The 25727-nt window shown below is 45.2% G+C and overlaps 1 protein-coding gene across 1 annotated transcript; it reads left to right on the forward strand.

The window, feature by feature from the left end:
• The first annotated feature begins 153 nt into the window (after nt 1–153).
• ARL5C (ARF like GTPase 5C) lies at nt 154–22325 on the forward strand. The gene is made up of 6 exons (XM_084808294.1): nt 154–243; nt 6419–6479; nt 11203–11350; nt 17685–17768; nt 19215–19366; nt 20537–22325. The coding sequence occupies exons 1-6, from the start codon at nt 198–200 to the stop codon at nt 20583–20585; spliced, it is 540 nt and encodes a 179-aa protein (XP_084664420.1). The 5' UTR covers nt 154–197; the 3' UTR covers nt 20586–22325.
• Nucleotides 22326–25727: the final 3402 nt, after the last annotated feature.

A 25727-nucleotide genomic window follows, 5' to 3' on the forward strand; every position in this document is an offset into this window, starting at 1 on the left:
GCCACCCCCAATACACTTTGCCCCCTCTACGACTTCCTCGGTGCGATTTGTTTTCTGATGTCGCGAAAGGGGGTCCCTCTCGCGCCGGGAAAGTTCCCCCACAAGAGGGGGCAAGCCCGGCCTCTGACACGTCACCAGCAGAGGTTATAAAGCGGGGCGGGGGAGATGTGGTTTCTTAAGAGGCTGCGGCGCTCGTGATGGGGCAGCTCTTCGCTAAACTCCTGAGCGTTTTTGGAAGCCGCGGTAGGCACCTCTACACTCCTCCTCCTCCTCCTCCTCCTCCCTCCCTCCGCTTAATTCTGGCCCTCTTTGTTTTGCTTTCTCCCCTCAGTCTCTCGCCTCGTTTTCTTTTCCCTTCTCTTCCATCTTCTCTTTGCTCCCCCGCCACCATTCCGTGTTTTCTTTTTCGACTGTGCATCATTCCCTCCTTCCCATCTGCCCCCCCCCCTGTTTTTCTTGGCTTTGCATTATTTTCTCTTCGCGTTCATTCTTAGGCGCGCTTTCTCGTTCCTTTCTTCCCTGGCCTCTTTCCGTCTTGCTTCCATTCTCTCCTTCACTTTCACCTCGGCTGTGTTCGTTCTGTTCTGTTTTGTGGCTTCTGGTTCCTAGCCTTTCCCCCTTCGTAATATTTCTTTTAATCTCTCACGTTTCTTTTCCTCCATCTTTTTCTACATCTCTCCTTCTTGTTCCCTCTCATGATTTTCTAAAGCCCTCATTTTTCGTTCCCCCTTTTCCTGTATTCTCTTTCACTCCGGTTGTTTTGCCTATTGTTTGCCTTTATGTTTCCCTTTCTTTGGTGACTTTTCTCCTCCCCTTCACTCCCCATTTTTCCCTAACCTTTTTTCTCTTCACATTTTTTTTGGCCCATTGTTGCCCCTTTTTTTGCATTTTTCCCTTTGCCTTTCTTGTCCTTTTTTCTGTAATCTTTCACTCTGTCTCTTTTGCCCATTTTTTTTGCCCTTTTATTCTTTATTTTCTTCGGGTTTGTCCTGGTCCTCTTTGGATTTTTCCTTTCTGTGGTTGCTTTACTCCTCCCCTTCACTCCCCATTTTTTCCCTAACTTTTTTCTCTCTTTGCATCCCCCCCCCCGCCCGTTTTCCTTTCAAAGAACTTAATGCCATATGGGAGGGTGACATTTGCCGGTGGGAGGGGGGAGCTCTGCCCTTTTCAACACACCAGAATTATTGGCTGGTGTGAAAGGCATGGCTTTTGTGTGGGTGTTCAGCATGTGCAATGCAGCTTGTGTGAGAATTGACACTGTGTGATATTTGAATTGTGTATATGTGGGGAAAGATGGCTGTGTTATGGTGGGGGAGGAGGTGGAGTGATACGGGGAGACAAGTGACTGATCTTGAAAGCTGGGGCAGGGGAGCAGTTATGGAAGCTATGAATTTTGCTGTTGATCCTTCATGTTACAGATTCTGTAATATAGAACTCTTTTAAAGCACTTTGCACCTTTAATCCTCCAGTGTTTCCAGGGCTAGTCTGAACAGCACCTCACACATATGTAGCAGAATTACTAAGATAAATAAATAAATACATCCATTGTTATCATTGGTTATTTTAAGGCTGGGGTAGTCCCATAAGGACAAAAGGTAGTCCCTGAGTATCTGTCATTTGTTAGTCAGTTTATAATATTTATATGCCTCCTTTCCACAAATGTCACCAAGGTGGTGTACAACAATCCAGATAAAAGCAATGATCCATAGAAGCTTTACAACCTCATTAAATAACATTAAAACCACTATTCATAATTTAAAAGGCCAAGTTAAAGAGATGTGTTTTAACCCCTTTCTGAAAAGCTGAGGGAGTGGAGACCACTCTGAGCTCTGAAGGTAAAGCTTTTCACAATGTAGGAATTACGTTAGAGGGTTCCATGTGTGTTTGTGTGATGTTCATGGTGGGTAGAAGCAGCAACAGATGAGGAGAAAATTGGCTGACGAGCAAAACAAAAGTAGGGATGAGTGAGATCCCACAAGTTGTCTTGACAGCTAAATTTAAACATAGGAAGCTGCTGTATGCTGAGCAAGACCACCGGCCCATCTAGCCCAGTACTGTCGACCCCGGCACTGTCTGGCCTCAGCAATTCAGGGTTTCAGGCAGGCATTTTTCCTGCCCTGCCTGGAGAAGCCAGGGATCCAACCTGGGACCTTCTGAATGCCGAGCAAGTGCTCTGTACTGACCTAAACTCAGTTTTTATGGGCCAGATCTGTGAATCCTTGTCTCTGTTGTGCTTTGCAGTTAAATCCAGACTGGCAATGGAGTAAACGGCAACTGGATCTGGACAAACACATTTCCTTTAGGAATGTTGGGTGCCTTCAGTGTTGCATCTGCGAGCTTCCCACTGGAAGTGTGGCAGGTGCAGAGTTTTAGTTAGGCAGGGGGGAGCGTGTTACACTGAGGGTTTGTTTACTTAAGCAGGTGTTTAGTGGTAAGAGTATCTTCCATCCTTTGTTCAGACTGTCTTTCATGTTGGTGTGGCCTTTGTCTTCCCTAAGCCAAAAAAATGCTTCTGCTTAGAGTCATAGGAGGCTGAAGCAATCAAAACCTGTGTGTGAGAAGCTCTTGTCTTACTGCTTGCTGCATTTCTCACAGGTTTACATTTGCTCTTTGAAATACATGTTTTTACACCTAAGTTCTTTCCCGCTCAATTAACACCTATGCTTGGGTATGGATTTTTGTTGCAAGCCAAGCAGAGGGCCACATGTATGAATACACACATACTTGCAAATTATGCAGTGGGGGTGTTGAACTTCAGACCCACAGGTGAAATCTGACCCACCTGTGGTCTCAATCTGGCCCTCCAGGGTTCCCAACAAGGCCACGACCCTTTCCCTTGGCTCCGCCCCTTCCCCAACTGCCTATCATAGGGTGGTTTCCCACATTTGTGTAGTTTTGTTCCTCTTCTGAAAAGTTGAAGTGCCTCTCCTAAGATTAACTTCTGGAGTAAGAGCTTTAAGCTAAAACATGCTAGTGTTTTGGCCTGTCCCTGATTGCCTTCAGCCCTGGAATGCGGCCCCTGAGAGCTTCTCCAAATTTAATTTGGCCTTCAGGCTGAAAGAGGAGGTTCAGCATCCCCATACAGGCACACCTCCTTCATGATCATGCTTCTGTGCATGCACAGGTAATCAAGCACTGTGCGTGTGAGAGTGAACACACAATTGCTCCGATCCCATGAATGCAATCTGCATATAAAGACAAGGCAGATCTGCTGTACTAGGTGTGCAGAAGCCTACTGCATGGGAAGGGGATACCAGACTGCATCCAGCAAATGGGCTATGTATGTGTAACCCCATAGGAATCCCCATGTGTCCCCAGCATGTGCATTAGGCGCATGAAGCTCAGTGGTGTGCATGCAGTCCTTTGCCATTGCCATAGCTGACATGTGATGCATATACACATCTGTTTTTTTGAAGCACTGACTTGCAAGTGTGTGTGTAAACATTTGGGAACCCTTCAATGTGTGAACAACTTGAACAAAATATCAATGCTATAAGCTGTCAAATACATGTGCATGTTGTAAAAAGAACATTTGTATAAATGTTCATGAATGAGCATGCATGCTTGCAAATGAGCCACAGACCTTTTCTTTTTTTTTTTTTTTTTGCTGCGTTCACATGTCATGCCAAATCATGGTTTAGTGCACAAGCAGGAATGAGTAACAGTGAGCGTTGGGCTTGCACATTTAACTCCTCCACCCATATTGCCAGTAGTAACAGTTCAGAAGCCTTTGCTTCTGCTTTTGGTTAACCACAGCTTGCTGTGTTGTCTGATCCTGAACTGTGGTTATGTTAAGTAGGGCTAGCTCAAACAAACAGACTTCATAAACTTCAGTTTGAAGGTGGCTTGTTTTAAAATTTAAGCTAACCATAATTTTAACCACAGTTTGTTGGTCTGGGCAATGTGACAAACTGAAGTTGAGCGCTAAGATTTAGCACAAGGCTAGGCAACCTGGTGCCTTCCAGATGTTCTTGATGAAAACTGCCAAATCGACCACTGGCCATTCTGGCAGGGGCTTATGGGAGTTGTAGTCCAAAACATCTGGAGGCTGCCTATGCCTGGTTAAGGTGACACTTGAATACGGCCTCTGTGTGTGTATACACTCCTCATGTGTGTATTTGGAGTTTAAGCTAATGCAAGCTATTATGTGAGGCTGGCTTTAGGACTGGTCTCTGTTTGGAGAAAATACATTCTTCCATTGTGTTGTTTCTTTACATTTGTGTCGAACTTCCTTCCTTCTCCACAATTTAAGTTTTATTTGATGAAGCTGCCAACCTCTTTCTTAATTGAAAAAAGGAGCAGATCTTTTAAAATAGGGCTCTTTGCCAACAAAAAAAGTCATTCTTATTACCTGATCTGACCATATATGGAATTTTTAGCCTAGCCATAGAAAAGAGGGTTAGTGATGTACAGCTTGCAATTTAAAACAAAACTTTTCCTGAAACTTTGCATGAACTGAAATAATCAGCAGCTTACTGGAGAAGGGGGGAGGGGAAGTTAGTCATAGGAGTCTTGGCCTCTAACCTCTCCTATAACCATGTACAACTTGTTTGTTTTTAGGCTTGATTTCTTCTCTGTACTTGGTTACAAACTTGGTCAAAAGTGCCCAGGGGGTGGAGATGCAGGAGAGTGAAATTCCATTTGTTTCTGTCTCGTCCCGTCCCCCACAATAGGATAGAAAGAAATGTAAAGGCATTATATGATTTCTGCCAAAGTGTCTCTTGCTTCAGGCATCCTTTGCATTCCAAACCTTGATCTGTTGCCTTTGCTGTATTAGTCGGGGGTGGCGGGCAAGAAGAACCTTTTCTTCCGCATCTTGCTTTGTTGTAGCTTAGATGACACATCTCTGAGCTCGCCGGGGTTCTCGATCATACAAGGGACACATAAGAACAAGGAGGATGCATAAGAATAGGAGCTGAGGTGGGCATGGCAAGTGTGCCCATTTCAAGCCATGCAGCGACTGTGGGGTCTCGCTTGGTTGGTGTATGCTATAGCTTTTGGATATCTGGAACAGGGCCTGCTGGTTGGCATGGTACCCAGTGGTGGACTTCCTGATATGCCAGTGTGTCCTTTCCCCCATCCCCCATTGTGGGCTTACCTGGTGGCTGCACTCCACACATCATGCCAGGCAGCTGGGATTTAAATTTCCCACAATGCCCTGGAGCAATGCTTTGTGGATGCATTGTGGGAAATTAAAATGTGGTGACCCCAGGCCTGATCTGGAAGGGACACATTGAAGTGGGAGGAGGCAGAATTTGGGATGAGAACTGGGTCAAGGGCATATGTCTGCTGTCGTATGTCTAGCCTGGCCAGTCAAGGGTAGCCTCTGTTGCCAATCAAGTGAAAATTCACATACATATATGACAAGTGAGGATCTCTGCATGAGTTACAAGACCCCCATATATTTGCATTCAGGTATGTAAATATATGAGAATTCAGTATTGTTCAGTGCAGGCAACATGGTGGCAGTCTCAAGCACGAGTGTGAGTGGGGGGACATGCTAGAAGGTAATAGGTTTCTTCTTTACTGCTGTTGTTGTCCCAGTCAGGAGCAAAGGAGAGTTTGGGTCATGTATCCTTTCTCCACTCAGGTATCAAGAGGATCTGGAGAATGTGGATTCCGTAACTTGTCAGTGTTTGTAGCCAAAGTAGTGACAGTGGTGACCTTTGGTTCAGCCAAAAGGCAGACAGGCTTGGTGGGTGAGTGCAGCGGCTTGAGAGGAGTTTGGAGGTCAAGTGCATGGCAAGGGAGCTTAGAACCAGTCTAACGTAGTGATTAGCGGGTCGGACTAGGTCCAGTAAGACCCCCAGCTTGACCAAATCCCTCTTGGCCATGAAGTGAACTGGATGACACCTGGCCTGGTCACATTTGCTCAGCCTAAACTACTCTACAGGATTGTTTGTGTGGATAAAATGGGGAAGGATCTCCTTGGAGAGGAAGGGTGAGATTAAAATGTCAAGACTGTCATTCCTGTGGTGAAAGAAGTAGAAACCTGCCTGGAAGGACTATTGGTGGTTTTGAATAACCATTCCTGGCAACTTGGGGAGCATGATGTTGGGTGGATGCCCTGCTAGCAGAACAGACGGTTGCTCCCATGGTCTGCTACATTCTTCACTGGTGGGGTACCCCAGCAAGTCCCCTAACCAGCCAAAGGGGCGGTGGGGGGAGGTGCATTAATTGTATGCAAAAGATTCTAGACTTTCATGGAAATACTGGCATACCATAAGGCTGTGTCTTTTCAGCCATGACAGGGCTTGGTGGTTTGGGGCAAGAGTTATCCTTCAGCCTTAATTTCCTCCATTTGTACAGCTGCAATAGCAGTTCAATGTATAAAGACTTACAGAAAACTTAACCGCATCTTTCCTAATCTCTTGGTAAAACCAACTCTGAATGTCCATTGTGTTTTATCCCCCTGCAGAACATAAAGTTATAGTTATTGGCTTGGACAATGCTGGAAAAACCACCATTCTCTACCAGTTGTGAGTATCTCCCTCTTTTCCTCCCCACTCCATCAGATTTTTGTTTATATTCAATCTACTGGCCAGGTGGCCTGTTCTGTGAGGAGGCTGGTGTCTCCAGCATGGTGCCCTTAGACACCTCTCTCAGCACCGGGCAGGCTCCCTGGCCCTCCTGCCTTTATTTGATTTCTTAAGATTTTCTGTAATAAAAAAAATAATTGGGATGTTAACATGCTACAAAGCTAAGTGCTGCCCTCCAACACCATCTTTATTTGGGTTCAGAAGAGAGGTTTTGTGTTGTGGATCTCAGATGCCACATCTGCTTTGTACATAGGTTCTGGCACAAGTTATTTTTCTTTTAGTTTTACCGGTTTGCCGTTTGAAAAATGAGTTTTGTGACCAGCCATCCCCACCATGAGAGACATTTTATGAATAGCCAAGCCCCCATGGCAGCAATTTTGTGAGAGCACCCATGACACTCCCTCAGAATTCCAAATGTGCCTACAGGACCCCCAAATTGGAGAACCCTGGTTTAATCCAAGTTGGGTCTTTATGCTAGAGCATGTTTTGAACATCACAGCTAAACTATGGCTCAGTAGAAATTGAGTAGTCAGGGAAGTTTTGAGGCTCTTTGAGGAGAATTTGTTTGCTTCAGTATTTTTTTTGACCTGCTGAATCCCACTTGTCTGTACCATAGAATCATAGAATAGTGGGGTTGCAAGGGCCTATAAGACCATTGAGCCCAACCCCCTGCTCAATGCAGGAATCCAAGTCAGAGCATCCCTGACAGATGGCTGTCCAGCCTCGTCTTGAATGCCTCCAGTGTGGGAGAGCCCACCACCTCCTTAGGTAATTGGTTCCATTGTCGTATTGCTCTAACAGTCAGGAAGTTTTTCCTGATGTTCAGCCGGAATCTGGCTTCCTGTAACTTGAGCCCATTATTCCGTGTCCTGGGATGATCAAGAAGAGATCCTGGCCTTCCTCTCTGTGACAACCTTTCAAGTACTTGAAGAGCGCTATCATATCTCCCCTCAGTCTTCTCTTCTCAAGGCTAAACATGCCCAGTTCTTTCAGTCTCTCTTCATAGGGCTTTGTTTCCAGTCCCCTGATCATCTTTGTTGCCCTCCTCTGAACCCTCTCTAGTTTGTCTGCATCCTTCTCAAAGTGTGGTGCCCAGAACTGGACACAGTACTCCAGATGAGGCCTAACCAGTGCTGAGTAGAGGGGAACTAGTACTTCCCGGGATTTGGAAGCTATGCTTCTATTAATGCAGCCCAAAAGAGCATTGGCTTTTTTTGCAGCCACATCACATAGTTGGCTCATATTCAGCTTGTGATCAACAACAATACCAAGATCCTTCTCGCTTGTAGTGTTGTTGAGCCACATATCCCCATCTTGTAACTGTGCATTTGGTTTCTTTTACCTAGGTGCAGATCTTGGCATTTATCCCTATTAAATGTCATTCTGTTGTTTTCTGCCCAGCGCTCCAGTCTATCCAGACCACTTTGAATTTTGTTTCTGTCTTCCAAAGTATTAGCTATCCCGCCCAATTTTGTGTCATCTGCAAATATGATCAGCATTCCCTGCACCTCCTCCTCCAAGTCATTAATAAAAATGTTGAAGAGCACTGGGCCCAGGACTGAGCCCTGCAGTACCCCGCTCGTTACCTGTCCCCAGTTTGAGAAGGTCCCATTGATAAGCACTCTTTGAGTCCGATTCTGTAGCCAACTGTGGATCCACCGGATCGTTGTTTCATCTAGCCCACTTTGAGCTAGTTTGCTCATCAGGATATCATGGGGCACTTTGTTGAAAGCTTTGTTGAAGTCGAGGTATATGATGTCTACAGCATTCCCGCGGTCTACAAGGGAGGTTACTTGATCAAAAAATGAGATCAGATTCGTCTGGCAGGACTTGTTTTTGACAAATCCATGTTAGCTTCGAGTAATCACTGCATTGTTTTCAAGGTGCTTCCAGATGGATTGCTTTATCATCCGCCCCAGAATTTTCCCAGGGATTGATGTCAGACTGACTGGTCTGTAGTTCCCAGGTTCCTCCTTTTTACCGTTTTTGAAGATAGGGACAACATTAGCCCTCCTCCAGTCATCTGGCACGTCCCCTGTCCTCCATGATTTCTCAAAGAGAATAGACAGCGGTTCTGAGAGTTCTTCTGCCAGTTCCTTTATTACTCTAGGATGCAGTTCATCTGGCCCTGGAGATCTGAACTCATTCAAAGTAATTAGGTGTTCCTTGACCATATGCCTATCGTTCTCAAGCTGCAACCCTGCCCCTTCAGCCTGTACTTCGCCTTTGCCAGGGGGGTCATAGACCGTCTTTTGGGAGAAGACTGAGCCAAAGTAGGAATTGAGCACCTCTGCCTTTGCTTTGTCATCTGTTATCATTTTGCCATCCTTATTGAATAGCTGAACCACCATTTCTTTCCTCTGCCTTTTACTATACACGTAGCTGAAGAAAGCCTTTTTGTTGCTTTTAGCATCCCTCGCTAAACTCAGCTCAGCTTTAGCCTTCCTGACGCCATCCCTGCAATTCTGTGCTACCTGCCTGTACTCTTCCTTTGTTATTTGGCCTTCTTTCCACTTCCTATATGTGTCCTTTTTTGTTTTCAGGTCATCCCTAAGCTTTTTGTGAAACCACATTGGCTTCTTCTGTTGTCTTCCACCTTTTCTTCTTATTGGAATTGTTTGTAATTGTGCCTTGAGAATTTCCTTTTTTAAAAGCTCCCACCCATCTTGGACTCCTTTTCTTGTTAGCGTTGCTTGCCATGGGACCTTACTGATCATTGTTCTGCGTTTATTAAAATCAGCTTTTCTAAAATCCAGGGTACACATTTGACTACACTCGGCTTTACCTAAGTGATACACTTTAGCTTTGACCCTGAAACCAAGGGTGCCAGCCAACATGGTTGGCGCCAGTTCCTTACCAATGTAAACTTGCTCTTGTTGCCCTGCAGTTGTGATGACATTTTGAGCACAAGTTAATATTAGGTCTAACATGTATCCCAGATTAATGTATTTTGAGCAGCAACACGAAATGTCAAGTTGTGGGGATAGCTAACACACTTTGTTTCATAATGACTTAACATAGCTGGTTGCGGTAACATATTTTCTAGAGATTTTGTGTTGGTGCCCAAAATGTCAGTTGGCTGCCATTTCTAATGTCTTAAGTTTTGGGATAAGTGTTAGGCTAATATTAGCTTGCCCTCAAAGCTTCATCAAAATTGGTTAAACTTCGTGGCTGCAAGAGGGCAAATCTATGCCAGTAAGGAGTAGAATTGGCCATCTTGAGAGAGAGAGAGACATACACACACACATGGTTTCATGGTCAGAGCTAAAAGTGTACCGCTTACGACAATACAGACAGATTTGGATTCAGCAGGTGAAAGGACCAACACTCAAGGGAAATAATTCCCCTCAAATTGCCCACCAATGCAACTGGTATTCAGTAGTATCTCCTGCTTTTTTAAACTGGAACTTCCATTGAGCTATCATGGGCAAAAGCCAGTTAGGCCATAATCCTATACCCATTTACCCAGTGGGCTTGATTTCTGAGTAGATACAGATAGGATTGCACTGTTAGAGACTTATCTGCCAAGCTAACCGAGCATCAAACAATAGTGCTGGCATTCGGGCAGGACCCCAACTTATGATCTAAGCGCATGGGGAGATTCATATGGAAGGAAGGCATTCTTTGATGCACCTTGGAACCCAAGCCAGGATCTCTGAAGTGAGCTTCCTTGAGACTCCACTGAGCAGGTATTGGCAGTCTGGGATCTAGGAGAACCTCAAAGGGATTCGACAGAAGTCAACAAAACACCTCCCCTTGGGAAAGCTTTCCACCTTGTGTCCCTATTTTCCTTTTAAGTTATAGAAAACCTTATATAATCTTAAACCAAGAACAACGTTTCTTTTTCTCTTTCTATTGTAACCAGAGAGGTAGGGGTATTTTTTAATTTCATTTCTATGCCGCCCAATAGCTGAAGCTCTCTGGGCAGTTCACAGTAATTAAAACCACAAGGTGCAGCATAAAACAATATAAAATATGAAAGCTTAAAACCACAATATAACAGTACAACCAGAATAAAACCCAGCAGCAATGCAGAGGTTTAAAATACAGATTTAAAACACCAGAGCTAAAGGACTAGGGTATCGGGTCTTGGCATGTACTTTGCATTAGAACCCTTTTTGTTTGCATTGTGTTTACTGCTGAACAGCTACCCCAATACTGAGGTGAGTTTATTGTTGCCGTAAACTTGGAGTGGAGAACTTCTTTCAGACCAAGAGCCAAATTCAATTTTGGAAGAGCTCTTGGGGTCTGCATTCCAGTGGAGGGTGGGGGCAATTTTTTTTTTTTAAAATCCACCCCCAAATACCAGCACATTGTAGATAAAGCTCTCACTGCCAGTAAATAAGCCTTAGGGATAATCATTTTAACCTTTTAGAATGGGGGGAAAAACTGCACAAAAGCCAAGAAATTACCAAATGATTGGTGGTTGGGGGAAAGGGGGTGGAGCCAGGGGAGGGGGGCATGGCCACTTGGGGAACCCAGGCGAGCCAGAGGCTCTCCACCCCTGCTGTAAGCTTTCTCAGTGTTTCCAAAATGCTTCAGACTGTGGATTAGGGGTGGGGAAGGAGGCCTGTGTGTCTCATAAACCAATCTTATTTTGCGGGTAAGGGGCAGAAGGCTGTTGAGGGCTGTGTAGCAGCTTACTGGTCTGGTCTTCCACCAGCCTAATGAATGAGGTCGTGCACACATCTCCTACGATCGGCAGCAATGTGGAAGAAATCACTCTGCGCAAGACACACTTCCTGATGTGGGACATTGGTGGGCAGGAAACCCTGAGGTCTACTTGGAACACTTACTATTCCAACACAGAGGTGAGTTGGGTGGATTCAAGTAACCAAAACGGCCTTCCCTAACCTGCCCTCCAGATATTGTGGACTTCAACTCCCTTCAGCCCTAACTAGCATGGTAACTGGTCAGGAATGGTGGAAGTTGTAGTCCAAAACATCTGGAGGGGACCAGATGGGGGAAGACTGAAAGTGAAGGAAGTAAAATTGGTATTGTGGAATCGCAAAGTAGGAAATGTCTAGAGGATGTGATCTTCTGCAGCCCTCTGTGCCATGAGACTGCTAATCTCCCTGCCCCACTGCCTTGATGCAGCCAAGACTACCTACCTCATCTATAGATCAACCTATTCAATCCATTTTAGGATGATACCAGCTGAGTGCAGGACTGTTACAGAAAAGAGGCCTGCAAGGAAGATACTGTCAGATGACTAAAGCGAGTGAGCCAAGGCATATGAGGCATGCAGTGGAGGAAGGTTGGAAAAGCTCTCCCAGAGTCAGTAGCCCAATAGACATGGGAGATCCTGGACCGAAATATGGGATGGGTGTTAGTGGATGGCTTGGGGCTCTACTCTATTCACCAGCAACTACTCAAGGGAGATTCTCTAAATCCTTTGTCTTTATTTCCAGCTTAGATTTGGCCTTGTAAAACAGGTGAGGTGGTAAACTTGTGTCTGGACTGTACCACTTCTGAGTGCAGGTGAGGGCTCATGTGATGGGATGCTTCCCACCCCTCCAAAACATGGTTCCTACATGCAGAAAACTAAGGACGTTGGGGTGAAAGCTAGGCCATGGTCTTTCTCCCTGACATCTTGTTTTCTGTGAGCCTGTATAGCAGCCTTCCCTGTGTGTTTGACTACAAATCCCCTCATCCTCAGCCAGCATGGCCATTGGCCAGTATCTAGAAATGATGAGAGTTGTAGTCCAACACATTGGGAGGTCCCCAGGTCCAGCAACCTCTGGAAGGCCACAGACTGAACTACAGCTTCTGCTATGAACTCATTAGGCGGCCATAGACAAATTGCTCTCACTCTCGGCCTCAAGTCCGTTAACACTATGGAGATGGTAACTGGGTGAACTTACAGGACTGTTGTAAAGATTAAGAAAAAATAATCGCTTGACTATAGGCTTGATTAGTCATGCTTTTTCCCATTAAAATCAGTGGGACCACAGTCATGGCTAACATTCCACTGATTTCATCCTGGCTAAAGCATGGCTAGCTGAGTCCAGCCTTTAAACCCTTATAACCATGCTAAGTATCTATGATGATGTGCTGGGTATTACTTTTTAGTGGAGCAGCATTCAGTCATGTGAGCCCCCATCTGCGCTCTGAAGTGGTGCAATCTGGACCGTCTCCTGGTCTGCTGTTTTTGAGAACTAGGCTTTTGTTAGTGGCTATTTAGCAGCCACTGGTTGGGGAAGGGCTGTAGCTCAGTTGTAGAACACATGCTTTGCACCTAAAAGGTCCCAGGTTCAATCCCTGGGATCTCCAGGTAGGGCTGGCAAAGACCCATGACCTGTCTGAAATCCTGGAGAGCCACTACCCATCAGTGTAGACCCCGGAGTGAGCCACTTCCCATGTGTTGAAGACTGCATTGGGTGTTGCGTTGGTGGCCACATGTGCATACGCCATGCGTCACGCACACTCCCTCCCCCATCCTACTGTAGGTTGCTGGAATGGGGTGGGGGGAGGCTTTAACCTCCTGCCTCCCATCCCAGGTATATTGGGTAGTATCGCTAGGATGGGGACAACATTAAACCCTCCCCACACATCAGTGCAATGCTGGTGAAGATTGCTGTGATGGAGAGGAGGCTTTAAATTCAGCCCATCACAGCAAATCTTGACGGAAAGAGGAAGCATGAGAAGTCATCTCCCCACACCCTCTTTCCCTGTGGCACTGGGCTCCTGCCAGCCCCAGAACAGCTGTTTGGCAGGCTGGCAGGAGCCCAGTTCTCCAGGGACAGAGGGCGTGCAGGGATGACTCCTCGCGCGTCGTCTTTCCCTCCGGCATCAGGATTCTGACAGGGCTGGCAAGAACCTGCTGCTCTAGGGTGCTGGCATAGGCAGTGACAGGGGGGAATAGGTGGGGGCCACATGAACAGCTTTGGAGGGCAAATGTGTTTCCCACCCCTGGGGTAGACAGTACTGAGTAGACTGACCAATGATTTGACTTGGAATAAGGTAGCTTCCAATGTTCCTAGAACAGTATTCACAGTTGTTTTGAACCTAAATAGTTGTGTTCTATCACTTCACACCCTCTGATGTATTTACAGTGCCTTGTCATATCCACCCCACCTACCCCCAAAAAACCTACTTAGCAATGCTTTGCTAGCCTTTTGTCCAAAATCATTTCAAACAAGACTAAAAAAAATATTTTCTTGGGAGAAGCTAGACTTGAGCCCCGTCTGCATTGCAGTCCTTCATCTGCTTTGTCAGAACAAAGCCAAGCTGAGACAAGTCCTTTTGTCTGCCAGGATCGCATTCTTGACATTTCTAGATGGAATGTGTTTTTCTCCCTCTTTTTCTCTCCACCTTTTTGTGTGTGTGTGTGTTGGTGTCGGTTTTTGCCCATATAGCAAACTGTCAAAACAAAACAAGACACTCCAATCACCCAACATAAACCTCATCTCTTGAATTTAGAATCCCCTCTTAAAAATTCCACATGGATTATGTATTACTTATGAAAGAGGTCTAGAACCTCTCCCTGCCTCCCATCCCACCCTGCCCTGGAATGCAGAGTTCGGGCTGAAACTGCGAATGTTCCGTAGCATGTATAAATTCAGCTGTTGTGATTATATTTGTGTATTTTGCATAATTTTATTCTGCTACTGCTAGCCATGGGGCAGGGCAAGAAGCTTTGTAGAACACTGAAGCCTGATCATCCATTCCTCTCCCCTGCACCCACCCACAACCCCCCCCCCCGAAAAAAAACTCTACTTGGCTTTTTGAGGTTTTGTCAGGCATTACATTTTTTTCAAACTTATAATAAGAATTATGATGATGATTTATTACATTTCTATACCACCCCATAACTGGAGCTCTCTGGGCGGTTTACAGAAGTTAAAATATTAAAATACAATATGCAAATTTTAAAAGCCATTTACATGAAAGCACACAGGCAATATACACAAGTAACATACAACTAAAAACAACTTTGAACAGTCAGTCATAACTAAAGACACATCCAAGACTGATTAAAACTCATCATGTTCTGCCAAATGTCTGGGAAAAGAGATAGGTCTTAACCTGACAGGGAAAAGATAACAATGTTGGTGTCTTGTTGGTGTCACTTGTTGGTGACACTTGTTGGTGTCTTGGAACAATCGTGGAACTTGTTCCACAGATGGGGGGACACCACTGAGAAGGTCCTCTCCCTCGTTGCCACCTTCCGAGCTTCCCTTGGAGGAGGCACCCGAACGAGGACCTTAGATGCTGAACGTAGAGTACAGGTATGTTCATTTTGGGAGAGGTGTGCTGTCAGGTATTGTGGTCTCAAGCCATGTAGGGCTTTATAGCTTAAAACCAGCACCTTGAATTGAGCTCTGAAGCATATAGGCAGCCAGTGCAAGCAGGCCCCGCTATCAGTCAGTTTTGCATGAGCTGCAGCTTCTGAACCATCTTCAAAGGCAGTCTCATGTAGAGTGCATTGCAGTAATCTAACTTGGAGGTTACCAGAGAATAGACAACTGAAGTCTGGTTATCCCTGTCCAGGTAGGGGCGTAGTTGGGCCACCACCTGGAGTTGGTAGAAGGCACTCTGTACCACTGAGGCCACCTGATCACTGTTTCGAGTGTTCAAAGCACTTCACATATGCTATCTTACTGTCGATACAACATTCCTGTAAGTTAGGCGAGTAAGTATTATTTTCCCCATATTGCCAACGGAGATGCTGAGAGCCTGTGGCTTGTCTGGCAAAAATTAGAAAACCGAGAGGGAAGGCGCTGTACGCACAAAACATAAAAAAAGGAAAAAATCCAAAAACGCCTCTTATAGACTGTAATAATAATGTATTTATAGTGCAGGTCTCTAAAATATCTGTGGACTCTGAAATGTTTATCATGCAGATCTCTAAAATGCTCAACTTGTTTCGGGACTAGGTCTCTTCCTCAGGAGCAATTGATCTCATAGACGAGCCTGCATCTGTTTCTGTTGAAATTTGTCTTATAGAACATAATTTGTCTATAAGATGAATTTCAACAGAAACAGACACAGGCCCGTCTAAGAGATCAATTGCTCCTAGTCTTGAAATACCTTGAGCATTTTAGAGATCTGCACAATAAATAAATTATTGTTACAGTCTATACTCAGAGGTGCTTTTGGATTTTTTCCTTTTTGATGGTTTGCTTGTCTGGCAAAGACTGAAAGTACAGCAAAGGTGGAAGTCCAGTAGCGGCAGTGGGTTCTTGATTCTCAGTTCAGGAATGCAAATGCAGGAAAATAGGGTGGCAGAAGAGAATGGGCTGAGCAAAAATGCTCCCCTACCAAATTGGCTTCCCTATTTGCAGGTGGCAAAATGGGTGTGGGCAGGTAGATTTGGGTTTTTATTTTCAGAGGGTGGAATTATTCATAATGTGGAGAGTGGACTACTGAATTGCAGCAACAGCGACTTTTTTTCCGGAAACATCATCTTTTCTCGTACGGTCACAGACCCATCAGTTTTTTCCTTAAACCTTGTTTCACCACTGCCACAGTGCCACCTGGAGTGATGAGGCCTCACGATCTAGCACTGGGGGGTCAGGGGAGGAACGGCAGCTGCCAAGAGGGCCACTCCTGCATACTGCAGAACAAAGTTTAAACTGGAAAGAAAAGGGAACTCTCCTGCTGCTGCTACTCTCTAGGAAGCCATACCCACCCCTTGAATGTTGTGAATATTTCACCCCCTGAAATTGCAGGGGGGCTTTTACCTCCTGCACCCTTGAAATCCAAGCCATGGCTTGGCACTATGCCACTACAATGGTGGATTCTGGTATTGAATGTTCCTCTGTGTAAAACCCCAACAAAACAAACCAACCTCCTCCCTACAAATAGAAAATTAGAACAGCAAGAATAAAGGGTTGCCTGTTGTGCTTGTTTTCTGTTTGCAGGGTGAGGGGCATTTAAGTATAATAACTCACCTGGAATATGAACTGATACAGTCTACGCCCCCCCCCCACCTCTTACTTCTCCACCACCCTATTCTGCTGCACACATAGACAAGGCCTCAGTCCCTTAGAGCAAGGGTGGGGCAAAAGTAGATCTCCAGATGTCTTAGGCTTCAGCTCCCAGCATTCCTGACCATTGGCCATGCTGGCAGGGGCTTCTGGGAGTTGAAGTCCCAAAATCTGGAGATCTACCTTCTGCCCACCCTTGCCTTAGCCACCATACTACAGCTGCTTTCAAATAAAGTAAATTGCTGCCATCTCAGTGAAGGTCGGCCACATGCTTACAAACTTCTCAGGGACATCTGTTGTGGGGCAAAATTCCAAGCTGGGTGGAATATCGTCTTGATTCAGGATGGGCAGGGATTCATGTGAGTCTAGCCTTTGCCGCATGACCTGTTTTTGACACACAGGCCCTGTTTTTGACTCAGTAATCAAACATGCAGAATGTCTTCCTGTGATCCAGAAGGGACCACAGATAGCCATCAGACATCGCTGGTGTGAGGGAGAGCTTCCTAATAGGCTTGATCTATAGCACTAGCCTAGTCTAGCTTAGGTTTGACCAGGGCTGCCCCAAGACCTTTTGCTGCCTGAGGTAAAGAACAAGATGGTGCCCGCTCCCATTCCATGTATGAAAGCCCACTGGCCTGCCAGGGGAATCTGTCTTCAGCACTGTCAATAGTACAGCATCCTCTACTGCACCTGAAGGCAGCAGGCTAACTTAGGGAAAACAGAGTAGGCTGCATGCCACACAGGTTTCTCTTTCAACACCTTCCTGCCATCTCCCAAGATCTACCGCCTGAGGCAATTGCCTCACTCTGCCTAATGGTAGGGCCGTCCCTCGGTTTGACACATTGACAAAATGTTGCAGCTCAGAGTGCTGCTGTTCAGGATCCCAGCCACTCTGTTCCACATCCCCTCTAGTTTTCTGTTCTTTCTCTTCCAGCTATCAGTCAACATTCTGTGCCCACTGAGCATGCTTGTTCCTCATTGGGCATTTTTGAGATATTTTCCTCCTGAGGATTTTTCTAAAGATTTTATTGCATTTCTGCAAACCTTGGGGTTCCTCCAAGCCTGCTGATACCTCCCTCTTGAGCTCAGATGGTGCCGAGAACTGAAATTGCTATTTGTATGTCAAGGGAATGATGTTTCAGTTCCATTTTCTTAGCCTTGGCATATGTTCCTTCAGTGGCTCATAGGTTTGTTGCTTTCTGCTTCCCTCTAGTTTATCATTCTTGTGATTGATAGCACAGACCGCGAGAGGCTGATAGTGACAAAAGAGGAGCTATACAAGATGCTAGCTCATGAGGTGAGTCTGCCTGCCACAGCGTACAGAGAGATGCATTGTTGGTAAGGATGTATGGATTTTGTTAAATCTGCTCCATCTGTGTTTCGTGAATTGTCGGGCGTCTTTCATTCCATCTTCCGCTTATTGACGGAATTGGATTTTCGTTACCAGAATTTCATTCTACTTGCGCTAATTTGTATAAGCTCTACTACACAGTTTCATCAGTGCTCTAACGCGCATTAGTTAATGTGAATTGACACTAATTTGCATTAACTAGTGCGCATTTGCACATTAACGCTAATGCAGATAAGTGCAAACTACCCCCCATCCTCCCCAAAGTGAAAAACCAGTCCGTGGAATCTGTGTGACTCAGAAAATGCTGGTCTGCCATGGAATCCACCGGTCAGATTCATAGAAACCCAAACGCTTTTGAATCCATTGCAAATTTCTCTGACTTCCCTAATTGTGGAACACCTTCAGTATTGCTGAGAGGCATTTTCCACACTGTATATTATTGTGAACTTTTAGTGTTAGAGAGTAATGCTGCATAAGGCCTGGTCTACACATGGCAGGTGAGATGGCAGATTCCTGAGGTGACAAGATGGACTGTGTCTTTTCAGGCTGTGGGGAAGGTGGGGGGATCTCATTTTTAACACACCCCTATGAAAAATCTTCTTGCAAGTAGAAAGCTAGCTTTGCAGAGTACAGAATGTGCTGGAACCTTTTTCCCTGTTGGATCTCTTTTCTTTCCAGGGAGTACTGACATGGGTAACATTCAGCAGTGATAGTACAGTCCATCCTACCACCTCATCCTGCTGCATTTGTAGACCAGGTGTGACTGTAGAATGCTCTGACCACACACTGCATACCAAAAGAGACTAAACTGCCATGAAGATGCTTCTTGCATTTACCTATCAGCCCTCTGCAGATCAACTTGTGTATATATACATAGAATACGAAGGCCTGGGGAGAGGACATTTTCCATCACTGACCCACCAGATCCCTCATAAGTCACTACTGCCTTTAAAAAGGAATCTTATGTTTTTAATGCATTTTCACTTATTTGCCTCCTTTTATATGTGTAAATTAATAACTGACTGACATGTGCCTTGAGCCTCCTCCCATTGGCTGAGCTGCTGTGATGCAGGGAATGTTTGCCAACAGCCTAATTACTGAGGAGGAAACTGTAAGCAACAGAATGTTGACACTAGTGAAGAGTCTGTGACCTGATGAATGTAGCAAATGCAGATGTACACAGCCAAAATGGGCATCTATTGCAAATTATTTTCTTGCATCCTGAGATGGATCTACACTGTTTCTCTGCCACTAATATTAAGCGCTTTATCGAGTGAGTCCCATATTGGGACATGATCTTTGAAATACAGGTTTAATGGCTGGGTAGGAGCCTGGTCAGGATGCTGATGGAGGCTGGAGATAAGTAATTAATTCCCTCTTTCCTCCCTGCAGGACCTTCGTAATGCAGCTGTGTTGATATTTGCCAACAAGCAAGACGTCAAAAATTCCATGTCTGCCTCTGAAATCTCAAACTTCCTCACCCTGAGCAATATCAAAGACCATCCATGGCATATTCAAGGATGTTGTGCGCTCACAGGAGAGGGGTGAGTTCGGCAAATTTAGGCCTCCATAACAGCTGGGGTTCTTTACCTATGGAACTCATTGCCACATGAAATGAGCAAAACCTGTTGAGCCTGACATTGGAAATGACAAGTCTGATAAGGCTCGTAATAGAAAATTCCAACTTCCTTCCATGGGGAACCACTGTGGCTCAGCTTTAGAGCATGTGCTTTGCCTGCAGGAAGAATCGAGTTCCATCACTGGCGTCTCCAATTAGCGGACATGTGGCAGGTGATAGGAAACGCCCTCTGCTGGAGAGCTGCTGGCAGTTAGGATAGAGCAGGGGTGCGGGACCTCAGGCCCATAGGCCAAAACTGGCCTGCCTGAGGTCCCAAAACGGTCTGCCGGGGTTTCTCAGATGGCCCCTCCCCTTTTTGCCTTTCGTCCCACTCACCCCTGAAATGTGGTCTCCAGGGGTTTATCTGAAACTGAATTTGGCCCTTGGGCTGAAAGAGATTCAACACCCCTGGGGTAGAGTAATACTGGGCTAGATGGAGCAGTGGTCGAACGCTGCGTAAAGCAGCTGCCTCTGTCCGTGTTGGAGTTCTGATGGGTGTTGACCTGTAGCACTTGATGCAAATCAAGGCTTGCTATTTTCTAGAACCGAAATAATTAATCAGCCATATTGCTCCTGGTTAATAGCTCAGCTGATTTTTAAAAAATTAAACTTTCAATACAAGTACTTCTAAAAACTGCAGATGGCAAGTACCATCTTAAGAGGCATACCGTGTGTGTGTATGTGTGAGAGAGAGATAGCTGTTGAATGCGTGCATGCACCACATAAACAAAGTATACTTTTTCCTTTAGAAAAATTGGTTTTTTTCTCATACAAAAGTTTGTGCAGGTTAGTCAACTAATCAACTCAGACCCATACAACTGAAGATTTCTTTAAACCGGTGACAGACCTAGTATTTTCTAATTTAAAATGTTGGGCCCCATCAACCAAATGTTGATTAATGTGGCTTCACTCTTTTTGTTCCTCAGATTGAGCTTAGAATTAGTTAAGGAGTGGGGTGGGAAGTGTCGGGAAAGTGGAAAATGGGACACCTGGGTGCTCTTCCTTGGAAGATAGAGGAGATAATGTGGTTTGGTTATGAGGAGCTGTGAGGTCTTGGTATTTTCCAGTACTAGCCTTTTGTCTTTCTTTCCTACAGCCTTCCTGCTGGTTTAGAATGGATGATTTCTCGAGTTGCAGCCAAGTGACATCAGCCAAAGTCACAGTAGGGAAGGAGAGAAGGAAAAAAAAAACCCCTCATGTGTATTTATTTCCACTTTGCAAAACTCTCAGGACTTCTTGGACTTTGATAGGATTTTCTCTTACTGAAGCCGTCAGAACCCAATTTTATACATTTCTCAAAACATGGACCATTATAGGTGATAGTGAAATTGTGCCTGCAGAGGGAAAGAATGGGAGATTCTTCTTGGACCACATTTTTGCCTTACAGGAAAGGAAATATACTTCACACCATTACATAGGGAAGCAAAAATAACAGAGGGGAGCAGGCTTTGCACCATTCCCGACAGAACAGCACAACATGCCTTTAAAATGTCAGCCTTGTGAACATTAAAAGAAAGTCATGAAAACGCTACTGAATAGGAAAACAAGCCACATTTTCAGCCTCCCTCCCCCATGCTTTGCCTTATCATTGTGGGATCAAAAAAATAAAAATAAACCCAGTGTGCCTTGACCTTTCACTCTGGCCTCTGACATACCCAAGCTTCTGTCCAAGTTGAGAAGATGTCCAAGAGACTTCTGTAGCCAATGTGTGATCCTCCTCATTCTCTGAGGAATTGCTCCCATGGCTTTATAAACAGTCTACAAGAGAATACTGTGGGTGCTGAGTTGCCCTTTGGTGCTTCCCTTATCCCTTTTGGGTACAGTCCTGACCTCTTCTTTTTCAGTGCCTGGCTTACTAATATCTGCAAACAATAATCTCAGCCACTGTTTTTGGAGGATTCCTCGTAACATGTCAAGGCAAGTCTTGGACAAGAAATCTGTAGGAAGCTGTGGTGCTCAAGAAAAACAGTTCCTGTGAGAGCGGTGGAATCTCCATATGGGGAGAAAGTTCTGTCCCTCGTACCAAGTTTTTCTCCTTTTCTTTCCTAGATGAAGCAAACCTATTTTTTAGAACTCTGTGCAACTTCAGGGGAATTTGGAAGAAAGGCAAACTGTAATCGCAACCCAAATGTGATCATAGACATTGCTTTTTGGTCCTGAAAGTGTACAACACTCCTTTGCAAGTCACGTAGGCTGGGGGCCAAACTAGACATGCTGTTGTGTTCCCTCCCTGCAAAAAAAGAAGAAGTCTGCACTGAATGTGTGTTCCTTTTTACGTATTATGTCTAGTTTGGCCCTACAGGTCTACCTATACATGCAGCGAAATGAGATGATGGACTGGACCACTTTGGACTACAAATGAGAGAATGTTCAAACGTTGCAGTAATGCAACAACAACTTCAACCCATCCCCTTGCAAACAGCAAACTAGCACACGAGAGAGAAGATTCTAGTAAAGTCCTCTGCCAGCTGTGCTGGCTTTCTATTTGCATGGAGTTTGTAGTGTAGAAGAGCATTCAAAAATGTGATCCCCCACATGCAGTCTGAAATAGTGCAGTCCATTCTGGCACCTCACCATGTGACCACCTCAAGGTGCTGCACACGTATACCAAGACGCGGGGAAGGAGATAATGTGTAGCGCCTCTGTTTCTCTAACACAGGACCAATATCCATCTTTTGTAGGCTCTCAGATACTTTATAAAGTTACAGGGATGTGCGCTTCATAATTGGAAGACACTGCTGTGTTTGAACAGAAAATGGTTTCCTTCTTCCATGTTGAAGTGATATGCCGTGGTGGGGGATTTTTTAAAATATTTCCAAACATGGTCCGTTTGGACTTTTTTAAATTAAAGTGTTTTCTTATTAAATGTGTCATTTATTTTATGCAATTGTGTGTCTTGTCATTTACTACCATATCTTCATGCAAACCAAAGTTGTCTGGCATTAGTCCTAACCAGAACTAGGTTTCCTGCTGTGCTGCTATGGCAAATGACTCAAGGTCCCAGATATTTGCATCTGCAAATGAAGGAACCACAGAGATAATGATGCTGTTCCTGCCCAGCATCCTGGATGGTTGGGTACTGTGGTGCCGTGGCTGATAAGCTCCATCTGAAGCACATAACTGGGGCTGGTGTAGCAAATCTTAGAACTGGACCAATAAGGCTAATAAGAATTTTTAAAGGTCCTGCAATGCTATGGTCTTTCCATAGGAATTCCACTGGTTAGCTTTGCATTGTGCTAAAGAGCACAATATAAAACTATCCCCTGGTCATTACAGTTAATCACACATCCCCTCTCAGTCACACTTGATCAGAGGATAAATCAGCCTTCCTTAACCTGGTGCCCTCTGCATATGTTGGACCTCAACTCCCACTACCCAGGCCATCCATGCTGGCCGGGAATTATGGTAGTTGTAGTACAATATATTCAGAGGGCACCAGGTTGGGAAAGGCTGATTTATCCTCTGATCAAGCACTGCTGAGAGGGGATGCATGATTAACTGTAAGGACCAGATGATAGCTTTCCTTTGTGTTCTTTTGCACAATGCAATGCTAATCAGTGGAGCCCAAGAGCTCTGGGAGATGGTGGAGACTTGTAAAAAATAAAAAAAAATAGGGCGACTGAAGTCATTTACTCTGGGAGACTTGTAGACAAATATTTGTTATTTTGAAGCTATAAGTAATGTGTGGAAAAACCAATATTTTCCGTATTCATCCTTCCCCAACCAGGGTTGGACTATGGCACCCATTGTCCCCAGCCATGCTGACTGCAAATGATGGGAGCTGTAGCTCAAATTGATCTGGGGGGCATCAGGTTTGAGAAGGCTGGTTTTAAATCAAACATAATTAAGTGCATTGGTATCTTCTGGGACCATGATTTGATCTATGCTCCTGGAAGGATCTGGTGGTTGTACAGTGTCCTGAATGCTCCGCTAACCCATCAGGGACAAGGATTTTTAGCCTAGCATGCCCCCTGCTGTGCTAGTTTTCTACTTGCAGAGTGTTCATGTAGGTGTGATACCTCCACCTGCAGTGGTATAGTCCATTCTACCAATATAAAAAGGAGGGACCCTAACTCAGCAGCAGAGAGCACACATTTTGCTTGCGGAGCATCCTGGTTTAATCCTTGGTATCTCCAGTTAAAAGGGGTCAGTTAGGGACTGTGAAAGACCCTCTGCTGGACAGCTGCTGCCAACCAGCATAGTAGATAATACAGGGAGAGATGGCAACTTGGCTGAGCTAAGGCAGCTTCCTCTGTGTGTCTCATTCAGCTGCATGTGTATATATAGCTGGGCCATTTTTTTCTGCCTGTAGACTATGGGTAGAAGGCCTATGTACATATATAAACGCAGTAACAAACTACAGCTTGTCCTACACATCCAGGATCAAGAGACGAGGATGCAGCTTCCCAGTAAGCAGTTGTGCTCTAGCTTTTATTTTAATTTTAAAATTAACTGCCGTACTCACTCTCAGCACTGTTCTCAAATACATTCATGTAGGGTTCCTCCCTCTCCCTTGCAAAGATAACTCCCCCAAACCATCCCCGCACCATGACTAATTGCATCGCAGAGAGTCTCAGCCAGTGAACGAGATACTTCTGCACCCATAGAAACGTCTTCCAAAGAGGGGGCTGCGTTAATCTGTTGCAGCAGAAGCAACAAAGAGGGTTGTGGCACCTTAAAGGCTCACGCGTTATGGCACATGTCGACAAAAGCATATGCCTTAATATATGTGTTGGTCTACAACAGGGGTAGGCAACCTTTTTGGGCCAGTGGTACTGTCCATTCTACTGCTATAAAAAGGAGGGACCCTAACTCAGCAGCAGAGAGCACACATTTTGCTTGTGGAGCATCCTGGTTTAATCCTTGGCATCTCCAGTTATAAAGGGTCAGGTAGCAGGGACATTTGGGAATTTGAGAAACTGTCCTTGGCACCACCACAAAATGGCTGTCATGGGAGGTGTGGCTAGTCACAAAGGACAAATAGCCTGCCCCCAAACCTGAGTATAAAGCAAAGGTAGTGTCTAAGCCTCAGCACACTTAACAAGTCCTCATCAGGCCTGAGAATTGACATCTTTCTGTTGGCCTCCTGAGCTTTTATCACCTGCATGCCTGACAGAGATAACATGGGGAAAAGTGCAGAGGTGCTGGGCGTAAGCCCCCAGGCCCAAATCTGGCCTTGGGGTTTCCCAGGAGGGCATGGACCCTTCCCTCAGTCACCAGTTGTTTGCTGGTTTCCTGGCTTTTGTGCAGTTTCTTCCCCATTCTAAAGGCTTAATTACTGGCAGGAACAGCTTTAGGATACAACATGCTGGTATTGTTGTTGTTGTTGTTGTATTTTAGGGGTTCCCCTTTTGCCTTTGCCTCCCCCCTTGGCATTTCAGTGGCTCTCAGGGGGAATGTGCACCCTGAGAGATTCTCTGAAATGGAATTTGGCCCTTGGTCTGAAAGAGGTTCTGCACTCCTGACTTAAGTGCAAAGACAGATGTATTTTTCTTTTTCATTTCCTTTCTATTATGAGAAAGAGAGAGAGAGAGAGAGAGCGCATAATGTGTTTTGACCTCTTCATCATTTTTTATGGCAGGGCTCCTCTCCTTTTAACGACCATCTGATAGGCAGAAATCCAACAGACATAGGTTCTCCTCGTTTGATGAGGCAATGATGGGGAGGCCCTACCTGTATTTCTGCTTGCTAGGGGAAAAATAAGGTGTCAGTTCTACCTAGTGTATCCATTCCTCTGCAGACTGCTGGGGACATAAAGGGTAAAATCCAACAGAAGTCCAATGTGGAGTAGACCCATTAAAGTGAATGGGACAAGCTCATCATGACTAGCTTAAGCCCCATTTATCCCAATGGGTCTACTCTAACTAGGACTTATGATGGATTCTACCCCCCAAACCCCACCCCAATAGAAACCCAAGACAGGATAAATGTAGACTAACTAATGGTGTTATTTAAACAAAAACCACACCCTTCTTTATTATGCATTATCATAGAATCATAGAATAGTAGGGGTTGGCAGGGGCCTCCAAGACCATCGAGTCCAACTCCCTGCTCAGTGTAGGAATTCAAGTCAAAGCATGTCTGACAAGTGGTTGTCTAGCTTCATCTTGAATGCCTCCAGTGTGGGAGAGCCCACCACCTCCTTAGGTAATTGGTTCCATTGTCGTATTGCTCTTACAGTCAGGAAGTTTTTCCTGATGTTCAGTCGGAATCTGGCTTCCTGTCACTTGAGCCCATTATTCCATGTTCTGCACTCTGGGATGATGAAGAAGAGATGCTGACCTTCC

The sequence above is a fragment of the Heloderma suspectum genome, chromosome 6 (assembly GCF_057233095.1).
Source record: "Heloderma suspectum isolate Gila_16-S chromosome 6, 16-S_ref, whole genome shotgun sequence".
Taxonomy (NCBI): domain Eukaryota; kingdom Metazoa; phylum Chordata; class Lepidosauria; order Squamata; family Helodermatidae; genus Heloderma; species Heloderma suspectum.

Excerpts from the sequence above, each read along its gene's own strand:
- ARL5C (XM_084808294.1), top strand. The coding sequence starts at position 198 with ATGGGGCAGCTCTTCGCTAAACTCCTGAGCGTTTTTGGAAGCCGCG. Across the intron at positions 6,480-11,202 it reads ACCACCATTCTCTACCAGTT|CCTAATGAATGAGGTCGTGC; the intron begins GTGAGTATCTCC and ends GTCTTCCACCAG. Across the intron at positions 17,769-19,214 it reads ACAAGATGCTAGCTCATGAG|GACCTTCGTAATGCAGCTGT; the intron begins GTGAGTCTGCCT and ends TCCTCCCTGCAG.